Source organism: Myiozetetes cayanensis, unplaced genomic scaffold, assembly GCF_022539395.1.
Source record: "Myiozetetes cayanensis isolate MyiCay16 unplaced genomic scaffold, myiCay2020 scf1, whole genome shotgun sequence".
Taxonomy (NCBI): Eukaryota; Metazoa; Chordata; class Aves; order Passeriformes; family Tyrannidae; genus Myiozetetes; species Myiozetetes cayanensis.
In genome coordinates, this window is record NW_026086604.1 from 127,536,844 (window position 1) to 127,548,853 (window position 12,010).

General features: G+C 40.1%; 1 protein-coding gene across 2 annotated transcripts in view; it reads right to left on the minus strand.

The window, feature by feature from the left end:
• Positions 1-11,539, minus strand: part of VPS50 (VPS50 subunit of EARP/GARPII complex) — an 81,819-nt gene extending 70,280 nt beyond the window's left edge. Inside the window, exons 1-4 of one of the 2 annotated variants that reach the window (XM_050312734.1) lie at positions 11,386-11,539; positions 9,559-9,627; positions 871-993; positions 223-294 (exon numbers count right to left, since the gene is read on the minus strand). In XM_050312734.1, coding sequence (XP_050168691.1) covers positions 223-294; positions 871-993; positions 9,559-9,627; positions 11,386-11,418 — 297 coding nt within the window. In that variant the 5' untranslated portion in view covers positions 11,419-11,539. The remainder of the gene's footprint in view (positions 1-222; positions 295-870; positions 994-9,558; positions 9,628-11,385) is intronic. The other variant, XM_050312725.1, reaches the window with a different exon arrangement.
• Positions 11,540-12,010: the final 471 nt, after the last annotated feature.

The following is a 12,010-nucleotide window of genomic DNA, read 5'->3' on the forward strand; positions in this document are numbered from 1 at the left end:
TTGCTCGTTACTATACTTATCACTAAGACTTCCTTCCATAATTTCAAATGATTATATGAGGTAGTGATGATTTTCCACTATAAAGGCACAGAATATAATATTTTTTTTAAATTGCATAATTAAAGTGTTTAAGAAACCAAAACCTTTTCAGTTAGACTTCTTGCTAGACTTATAGACAATACACAAATTGCGTGAGGTTACAGAAGAAACAACTTTACTTACAGCAGCTTGCTGTTGTTTTAATTTGTCTCTGTACTCTTCTAGTTCTTGAAGACTAAGTACTGGAGGAAGCCTCTGCATATAAAAAATAAATTAAATTCAGTAAGAAATTAAAGGACATTAAATCACAGGTAGTCTTAACTACGCAATCAATTTCATTAAAGAAACAGCTTATTGCTTTTGCAATTTAATTTGCAGAATTAATCCATTATTTCAAATGATGGATACTGAAATCAATTAGTGGTAAGATATACAATGTATTATCATAATTACCTCAAAGTTACTTTATTTTAAGCCATATATACACACACACAACCCCCCCAACACAGAAATTATTATGTCTCAGTTAGTTTGCTAAAACAAAATACACAAAATATATAATGGACTTTTTTTTTCCTGAACTATTTTGGCTTTTTCACTACAGTTTAAGTTATGAAGTGCCTGTTAGCTCAACTGATATTAATGCTACCACATTAAAAGAGACTACACCAGTACTTTACGCTAGAACTGCAACATGACATAGAAAGGTAATTCCATATTCATACAACCTATAAGAAACAAACAAAAAAATAGCTCATTGAAATATGCATATTTTTGATCTTCATTTTTTGTTATGCTGCTGTCTTTTCTCTTAAGCAGAGAAAAGCTTACCTCTAACTCATACTTCACAATATCAAAGGAATCATTGGAAAAATAAACTTCTTCAATACTGTTAATTATTTCCTGTTGTGCCTGAGGATCAGTTGGTTCTTCATGTAGTTCTCTGAGCTCCTCCTGCACAAAACAAAAAGTATTTCCATAATGTAATAACACACCCTAATAAAAACAATATTTTAACAAATCAAAAATCTTTCAAAAGCCATTTACAATGTTAGCACAAGAAGCAATGGCAAAAAAACAGAAAGATGAGTATGCTGTGGCTTGTTCTTCCCATTAGGGACAGCAAGATATGCAAAACATTTCAAAATACATAGTACAGATTTCAACACTGCAGCTCACTTAAACACTTCTTCATTAATACATTTATGACACAAATGCATGTTGAGTCCACAGATTTTTCCTCCTGAAGTTTAGAAATTCTCATAATAAACTAAAAATAAACTGGTAGGCTATTTCTCAGAAGGGAAAAAAAAAAAGCAAAACCAAAAACCTGAATTTCTAAAATCAGAAGAATCCTCTTTGCAAATGTAAGGTAAGCAGTGATGCTACAAACGTGTAACTTTCCAATTCAGCCCTCAACAATTCACTGAAATAAAAGTCACATCATTAAACACTGGAACTTTTTACAGGTAAACCCAGAACAGACCTGCCTTCTTTGCACAGCATTAAACAGCTCTCAGATTTTAGCATAGTGGTCTAAGCAGAAATGTGCTGTCAGCTTTGTGAAAGCTAATACTCAAGAGGTAAGCATTCCCCTCCTCGCTGTCATGATGTCCCCTCAGTCCTTTCAATGACTCAGCTGCTACCAGTGGGTAGCAAACCAAGAACTGAGCCTCCCCCTGCTGTACTAGACATTGCAACTAATACTGGTCCTCTCCCAGATGTTGTTCCCACCAAAGGAATGAATAATCCCTCATCAGACACTCTAAAGGGAGAAGTGCAAGGATATTCTTCCATCAAAAAATAAAGATTAAATGGATCAAATTGCTTGATATTGGAATTAAACCCTGGTGAACCAATCCAGAGGACTGAAGAGTCCCATAATGACCCTAAGCCTCCCAACAATGCTGGGTTGTTATAGTGGGACAAGGTGCCCATATTTTCATCACCAAGAGCTCAAGGGCTTATTTCATCAGCTAGAGGCATCAGATTTCAGATTAATTGACTAAACAACCACTAACTTGCTTCTTTTGTACATCAACTGAAACAAGGTCAATGCATACATGTTACGAGGCAAAGTGACACTTCAAATGCAAGCAAGGTGCTGTTTTTCTACACAGCTGGAGGCAGCCAAGGGGTGAGGAGTGGATGGTTTGGAAGACCATCAGAAGGAGCTGCTGCTCCTCTGAAATACCTCTCACCGGAAAAAAAAGAGAGGGGAAAATAAAAAAAAAAAAAGAAAAAGAAATAAAAGGAGGACAGACAAAAAGCAGCGTCTCTGATACACATTAAAAAAGATTTCCAGCGGATTTCGAGATCCCGAGCGGCCACAGCGGAGGCTGAAGGAGCGGGCGGTGCTCGGGCGCCACCCGCTGGGCCGCGGGCGAGGCCGCAGCTGGAAGGCGGCTTCGAGCAGCGATGGGAACCGGGTAACTCGGAGAAAAGCCCTCGGAGCCACCTTCTTCCTCTGCCGGGCAGCCCCAGGAGGCTCTGATCTCCTCTGAAATGCCTGATGCAGTCACTGCTACCAGAGGAGGTGAACGCAGCGACCCGCCTCCCAACAGCGCGCACCGGCAGCAGGTGAACGAGGGAGGGCATGGACTGCACCACAGACCGAGAGAAACAACTAAATAATACAGATCAATAACGATATATATGTAACAACAATAAATAACAATATCAAAGGAAACTGATGCTGGTTTTTAGACAAACTCTTAAAGACGCGTTTGGAGTGTGGGCCCGCTCTCAGGGAGCACGTCCCGAGTGCCACGAGGCACAACAGCGTCTTGCCAAGACGAAAGCAAAAGATGGGTCAGCTCCTGCCACTGACGGCAGAAGGTGCCAACACAAGTTTGTAGGAAGCCGGCAGTGAAGCGCCTGCAGATCCACACTGACACCAAGGAGACAGACAGGACTCCAGACAGCCAGGACTGTCCCTTCAGCGCCCGCCACACAATTCACCCAGCAGTGACACCTTTCCACCTCGTGTTTCGGCTTTACCAAGATCACGAGAAACAGAGGAAAGGAGGGCTGGTTAGGGATAAGAGCAAAAAGATTTTTGACAAATAGTCCTTTTAGAGTCTATCTCAACTTTTTAATCTATGGTTTGAAGTTTCCCCTCATACGAGGGTACAAGGATTGGCAGAGGACACACACATTCAGACTCAATGGCATACCACTTTTGCATTAATTTCATTTAGGAAGCAATGAAGCTATTACCTAATCATATGCATTCCTGTCCCTTTAAACAAACAAAAATTATTTCCCTCTCGGCTCCTTAACAAATCAGCTTTATACTGTACATCCCTCTATAAATCAGCTTCACATCTTACAGTACATTTAGTTTTAGCTGTATGAAACTAAAATTAAAAATTATCCAAGAAAGGAAACAGGGGCCACCAAACCATTTCAAATGGAATCATTCAATTTATCAAATACTACTCTGGAAAATATTTTTTTAAATGGACAAGGTTTTTCTTTATATTGTATATTTTTTTACAAAAGCAGTCTAATGAGATAACTCTCCAGGATAAGCTTTAGCTCCCATATAAATTACACTGTCTTCCACCAGACTTTATGCCACAACAATTTACACCTTCCAATACATTACATTCCATTAGTTTCAAGGAACTAATATGCTGAAGGCCAATGTATTGACTCACCACTGAAGGAAGCAACCATCCTTGGTTACAGTTTATTTGCTGATATTCAATTTTCCTCATCCCTTCAATTAGATATACAAAACAATTTTATTATATATAAATAAGCCCATAGTTTCAGGGGCCTCAGCAAAGGCCAGATTTAGCACTGTGGAGCTTGTACTCACACACTTTGCAGAAAGAAAGAAGGAAGTGCTATTGAATCCCTCAATGTATTTTTTCACCTCAAAACCTTTAACTATTGCCAGTTAAGTATCTGCCTTTTTTAAAAAGTCATCATTAAAACATACTTGATAGTAAATTCTATGTTAATTCAGCAATTCCAAGTGCTACTCTGAATTTTAAAAATTGCAACAGAGGGAATCATATGATAACAATCATGCAGAGAACTCTGCAGAAACTGAATCAATTAGATATATAGGAGATGAGGACAAGCAGCATATTGGCAAGGTGGACCCCACAGTAGTCACTTCAATCCACCTGCCCAGGTTAATACACACATTCAGCAGTTGGCAATAAAGGGCCAACAGCCATTTAAGAAGCTGTGTCACGGGCTATTCCTTTTTCCAAAGTTTTCTTCAGCAAGAGGCTTCACCTCCTGCATAAAACTTGTGTCACTTGTGATGCCAACTGTGCTTTTTTTTTTCCCCCAAGTACTTTGGATCATACTTTCACGGGAATACAATTTATCCGTCAGGTTGCCATCAGTGCAACCCTCAACAGCAGGCCTCTTCATAATGTCCCCTAAATAGATCAGTGAAAGACAGCTTCAGGGGAGGGAAAGAAAAGAGAAAAACCCTATCAGTCTGATTACTTTATATACTTGAAGAAGGCATTGCTAAATAAAACACCGTTCTTGCATCCACACTCTTCTCACAGCATTTTGCCTTCCTGTTGCACAGAAATAGAAGTTCATGATCTAGGAGCCTGTGGCAATTCCTTGAAATATATTTCAGAAGAGTCTCATTGCAGACTCATTTGAAATGCAGTTCAGCAAGTTTTAGATGACTACCCAGCTACTTCCCAGTGCGTCACACTCCCACTCTCCTTGTATTCTCTGCTGCCTGTAACAGCAAAACCAATATTGCTCTGTTGAATGAAGCATTACTGATAGGGAGTCGAAGCAAACACCTTCTTCATTCCAGTCACTATCAACTAAAAGACTTGGAAAGTGAAGACATAGAAAAAAGGTAACTGATATTACTCAGATTAAAAAAATAATAATAAAAAATTCTAATCTAATTAGAAGCTGAAGTTCAGAAACAGCCTATGCACCTCTGCCCAGAGAGTGCCAGGGGCCAAGTCTGTGCTATACTCACTTGGACACAGCCTCCTTCTCTTTATCACGAGACAAATACACACCAATGAATATGGTGTAGGTTTATATCCTTCCATTTTGAACAGGAATAATACTTCTATTAAAAGCTAATCCTTAATACCAGGAGGAGGGCCCTGCTCAACAGATTCAATCAGCAGGTATACTGCAACATCCTACCACTAGGAAATAGAAAAAATGTAAAAAAGTATTTATATACATATATATGCAAACCAAATCTTTTCATTTTATCTATATACAAAGATATAGATACATAGGTATAAAATATGTGTTCTCTAATACATATATAACTATATACATAAACTCATTTTGGTTTGCCTCCCTTCTTCTCTCCTGCCTTCCCCCACATGTGGGAAAGCAATCCCACAGGGAAGTTTTAGGTATTCCCTATCTTTGACACGAAAAGCCCAGAACTTTCTTTTGATCTTTCCTCCTTCAGTATATATAGAGAGTACTTACTAAAAAGCTCTCACGCAGCCAAAACAAACTGTGAAAACAGCTCTCCTGATGGACAGAACAACAAAGCTGATCCACAGAACAGCTATTAGCCACACCACCACTTAATGCACTCCTTTAAAGCACTCAGCTACTGCTGGGAAATAGAAGCCCACACAGACTAACAAATCCACATTTCTATATCTATAAGAAAAGCAATAAAAAATAAACTTCTGGTGATCTTTACTACCATAAACCACAAAGTCAAATGATATTTGTATATTGTGTACACAAATCTGTATACATTATACATATATATACAAAAGCTGATAACCATAAAAATAAACATAATCTAGTTCAAAGTCAACTCATTGTGAACCCCACACACTTGAATTCAAGCACACAAAATACCTATCTCACCCTTTTGTGACAGAATTTGCTAAACAAAACTGTTATCAGCTTGGGAAACAACAAAGCTGACAATTCCAGAATGGTTCAAAAAGAATTACAGTTTGCCAGGGCAATCAAGGCATACCAGTGAAGTAAGGTACCTCAGACAAAGATATTAAGTCTCTCTGCTAACAACTTTCTTTTCTAGATATCATAGGATAATCACAGAATCATCTAATGGTTTGGACTGAAGGGACCTTAGAGACCATCTAATTCCAATCCATCATTCACCAGACCAAGTTCCTCAGAGCCCTATCCAGTCAGGCCTTGAGCACCTTCAGGGATGGGGCATCCACAACTTCCCTGGTCAACCTGTTATATCCAGCCCAGCAGTTCAGATTTGACTTCTCTGTAGACACTCACACTTAAACTAATTTACATTTACATCTTACTATGATACAATTATTATTATAGAGATACTTCTCTGTGTGAGTTGGCTGTATGAGTCTGTATTGCAACACAGAGTAAAGCAAGTTTGTTAGTGATTTGGCTTCGTGTGATGGAAGTAAATTGAAATTTTTCAAGAAACTTACAGAATTTACTGGAGTACTGGTTAATGTTAGTGCATTCACTCAGTAAAATATCCAGGCACCAAATAATTTCATTCCTTAAAAATAAAAACCTGAGAAGCACAGCCATCATTCAACATGTTGGCCAGTAAGTAGTCACCAAACTCACAATTTTCAGACATCAATACCCAAAGGAATTTTGCTGGGTTTGCCATCAAGAGATGTAATGTCAACATGTTCTTCTTCCTGTGCTCCATATCTCCCATTTGACCTCCAAACTAGTGTGACAGTCCCTCATCTCAAAAACATGGTTTTGTTCCCAGAATCAGCATCATCTATCAATGGCTTGTGCTTTTTCCAGTAATTCATGCTGGACCTGCAGCCTTTCACTCTGCATAACCCTCCATAGCTTTAATGCAGTTTTCTGAAGCTTTCAGTAACACTTGCCCTAAATCAATCTGGAGCTACGAATTCAAATGTGGAAGTGTGATGATGACAGTAAAGCATCATAACCATTCTGTCATCAAAACATCTTGAGACTTTCATGATTCAAGATATAAACAAAAACAGTTATAAAAACAGGGCAGCAAAGAACATTTGTGTTCAAGTAGCAGCTTGAAACAGTACAAAGTTATGCTTTTATTCATTGCCTTTAAAAATCTGCATCTTTTCAGAAGTCTTTACTATTGCATTCAAAAGTGAATTCTCTTTACCAAACTTGTCCATTAAAATACAGTAATTATTGAGAGGCATTAGATCATATCCAGCAAAGCTGCTTGATCCTACAATTACAATGCAATTCTGGTTTGTGACATCAGTACGTTGCCATGGCACTGAATACAGCTTTAGATCACAATAAATACCAATATCCAAAAGCTCAACAACTTTCAATTTCTGTGCAGTATGGAAACCTAATCTCCTTGATAGTTATTCATACCACAAACAGAGACATCTCCCTCTCCCCAGCCCTCAAAATTCCTGTTTTCAGCATATCTGAATCTATGCTCCCAGTGACAGGAAACACATTACTGTGCCTCATCTGATGTCTCATCATTTGAAAAGTAAAATCCTACAATAAAGGCTTTAATAAAGCCAAGGAGGCATGACAATGTAAATCCTTCCTCTTGAAGAAATGGGCTGGAAGTAAAGTTACTGTGACAAATGGCTTGGGACCCTAGCCAGAAGTTAAACTGATCAAAACACAGTAGTTTTATTCATCATTCTCTAAGAACCATAGAATGGCTTAAGTTGGCAGGGATGCATACGGATCATCAAGTCCAATTCTCAGGTCTTTGCAGGACTACCTGAATATAAACCGTATGACTAACAGCATCATCCAGATAATCAAATAACCACTCAAATTTATAAGTATTTCATTCAGTACAGCTTTCTGACGTAAAAGCAACTCTGAATCTATATTCCAAATATAGAATGTATATTCTGAATATGGTTATTATTTTGAGAACTAGTCACTTAAAACATTTTTGAAGGAAACAAACGTAATCACAGAATTACAAAATACAAGGAACCATAGAGATCATCCAGGTACAACCCCCTGCCATGGGCAGGGACACCTTTCACTAGATCAGCTCGCTCAGGGCCTCATCCAACCTGGCCTTAAACACTACCAGGGTTGGAACATCCACAACTTCTCTGGGCAACCTGTTTCAGTGCCTCACCACCCTCATAGCAAAGAATTTCTTCCTAACATCCAATCTAAATCTACCCTAAATATTACAAGACTGAAAAATATAAAAGCCGTATTCTGTGGCACAGGAGAGAATAACACATAAATTTTATCAAATCTAAAAAAAAAGTAATCAGATTAAAAGTTCCAATGTTGATGCAATCTAGGTTTTTCAGGCCCAGATTTCTGTTTGCAGGACAGCTGCAGATAATTTTTTCACATTGCAAATGTCTGACATAAATGTATGAAAAAATACAAATTATTAAGAGGCATTTGATTTCTCATTGTTGTTGATACACAGCAGAGACTTACCAGACATGTAACATCAAACTATTACAGAATAGAAATCTAGCAAGATACCCTGCATCTACTTTTACATGGAGAGTCAACTTGGTTAAAAACACAGTTTGAAACTGGATGCTCAGTGTGTGGCATGAATCTGCAATTCTGAAATCTAAGCCATGGAGATGAGACAGTTCTTTCAACATCCCTGCAACTGAATACTTTTGCTCTTTGGTATCAATATATTGGCCACTGTTTAACAGAGTACAGTGTACCAATTCAGAGATTAGTACTTGATTTTTTAAATATACAGAAACACTGATTTTCTGGTTGGCCTCAGCATAAGCACCACATTACACAGTGGCAAAGAAACACAAGCAGTCTTTTGGGTTGGTTTTTTATTGTAAAATGGCCATCCGAATTCAAGCCAGTAACTTAAATATCTTATTGGTTAAAGGCAAAGCCCAAATTAAGGGAAAATAATAGACTAAATCCACAGAAGTCTTGTGAATCATCTACTCAGATCAAAAGGGTATAAGGAACAGTCAAATATTGTGGCAATTGTTCCCTGGCATACAGATTATTCAGCATGAATTGTGAGATGAGAATGAGCTGCCATTAGTTAAGTATTGAGACCCACAAAATGCCAAAAGCTATTATTATTATAAAGATACAACTTTTAAAATAGAACATGAGATTAATTATATATGCTGAAGATCAAAATCATGAAACTACAAAATATACTTACAGCACCAAAACCATGAAGAGACTAAATATCAAGAACAGAACTATACAGGCTACCCATACAGTATTTACTTGCCAAAGTAAATGTTAAAGAAAGCATTTTTCTTTCTCCTTCTTTTTTTTTAATTCACTCCAGCAAGAAACCTAGATAATATTAAGATCAGCATCCAGTGACAACTCAGAAGTTTCAAGAAAGAAATTTTCATGCAAGTTCATTCAGAGTTGGTGAACTGGTTTGTCTCACAGCTCGTAGTTCTTTCATAAAATAAAATATTTTCAGTAAGAAACAAAACTCTCAAAAAGAACAACAGCAAACCTTGTGTTTAATAAAAAAAAAGACACAACTTAGTGTCATCAAACTATAAAATGAAAAAATAAAAACGAAGGGCATGGGAGTGGAGGGATGTTGTATCATACCTTAGTAGGAATCCGAAAGCTTTCAATAGGACTGAGGTCATTAAGACTCTCCTGAGGACTTCTTAGACCCTTTAAGAGAATTTTAATAATCAGTTAAGATTGATTACTTTACATATCTTGCAATCAAACTGCACAAGTCTTACCTGAGGTTGAATAGATACCCGTAGGTCCTTTGACAAATACTCTGACGTGGCTGCAAGGCTAAGACATCATTCTAAAAACATTTAAGCAAGACCATTGGTCTATAAACTATGCTTCTCAAACATCTAAGCATTTCCAACTTTATGCTGCAATATGCACCTTTTCAGTGCAGTTCACTCACATTCTCTTCATAAAGTTCACTTACATCCTCCTCTCAACTTCCAGACATTACTTTAAATTTTAAAATGAATGTGTGTCCAAAAAATGTAACTGCTCCTGCAGTTGATGCTAACAGTTTTTTGGCAAGCCCCTTTCAGGCCCCAGGCACCTATATTTCTTTGAAACAAAAGGACCTCTGCAAAACGAGTATGTGAGTTTACGATGAGAAAAGTTTTGTATTTGTCCTTTGAAAAGGACAATGCTAAAGGGAGGAACATCACTTCTGTTGTAACTACTACATTTTATAATTGTTTCATCTTTCCAGGATGGAAAACCTCTTCATTTTGGTTTTGATTCTCAGATTTCATTGTGCATTTCAAAGCATCCTACCCTTCCAGTTACCACCATCAAAGGTGACTCACTTCTATGCCTCAGAAATTCAAGGTAAGGAACAAACAAAGTAACTGCTGCAGCTTCTCGTACTTCACACAAAATCCTTCACTTATCTCCTCAAAAATCAGCAGTACTAGCAGCTTTTCTCCAGAAGCAATCAAAGTTTCACTTATCAAATGCTAAAGGAACTTCATCCTTTCCAAAGACTGAAAATTGTTTAAACTGCATCATTTTCAGACCACATCATCTCCACACTGGGCAGACTTCCCACCACTTTTCTCAGTCAAGCTGTAAACTGATCAAGTACCCCGATACTAAAGGGAAACAGAAGATTATTTAGCAAATTCCACTCCTACACCAGTGTTCACTTTTTAAGCCCTGCCTCCTGCATAAGCATCATGACTCTGAGGACATAGTTTAACAGAGAACAGTTTCTGACTTTCTCATTATTTTCTGTAACTATCTAGAATATTTGATGTGGTTGGTGACACGAGCGATTATTTAAGTGCTCCAGTGTAGACACATGGACAAACAGGCTACATTTCAGATGTATCTCATACACATGAATGATCAAATGTTCTGCTGATACACTTCTTTAAAAGGCTCTTAACTGTAGAAATACTGGTCCAAACATAGGCTTCGATCTACATAACCCTAAAGGCCACTGGTACAACTGGTACACAGCAGCGGGGTGACAGGCACACACCGAGTGCTCTGGCACACATTCAATATTTGCCCACCCCGGCACCTCCACAGCCTCGCCTCCCTTTGGACCGAAAGCTTTTGCTGTCAGACAAAGCCACGTTACAGAAACACGGCCCAGCGCTCCAAAATAATATGTCAAAAAGGGAACCTGACACAGGCCGGCCCTGTCATCTCCAGCACCGATTAGTCTGGTGTGACACAGCTACGCGCTGGCACCTGCGCTCGCTTCCATTTCTCGGCGTAAAGAGAAAAACAAGGTGGATGCCTGTGCCCCGAGAGAGAGCGCACACGCCCCGAGCCGCCCCTCCCCGGGCAGCCGGGCAGAGGGCGATGCCCGCGCCTCGCCGGCCCTCCAGGGGGCCCGGGCACGGCGGCCCCGAGGAGAGCCCGGGACCCCGCGGAGAAACCCCCCTTAGAAGAGCCGCTCACCTGGCGGGTCATCAGCGACTTGATCTTCTGCATGGTGGCCCCGCCGCCCCCCGACAGCGCTCAGCGGCCCCGCGCGGCGCCGGGGCACGGCGGAGCCATGTTGGGCGCCACCTGACCGCGCCCGCCCGCGGCTCCCTGGGACCTGTAGTTCGGCCGCGGCGCCGCCCGACTACAACCCCCGGCAGCGCGGCCGGGAGGGCTCCCGGGAAGGGCTCGGGCGTGGGCGGTCTCTTCCGTCGCGGGTGGACTGCGGGCCCCGGCACCGCTCGGGCGGCTCCTCCCGGCGGGGCGCGGGGGCGGCCGGGGTTTGGGGTGTGCGTCTGGAGTGTTCGGACATTGAGGTTCGCTTGTGCAGGCTTTGACAGCAGTTACTTGAGAAGACAAAACGAGTCTTTTGTCCGTGGAGACAAACCAGAAAGTACACGTAGACGATGAGCATTTCCCGGTTGCCGCGGGTTATTTCGGGTTATGCACAAGTGCGTCGGGCCTGGTCAAGAATGACGGGGTTTTGCATTGCCGAAACAGCCTTGTATCTCCGTTTGGTTGTGTAGATATCAGCTGCAAGCAAACAAACAAACAAAAAGCAGACAGCTCTTTAAATCTACTGTATACCGATGCAAGAAAA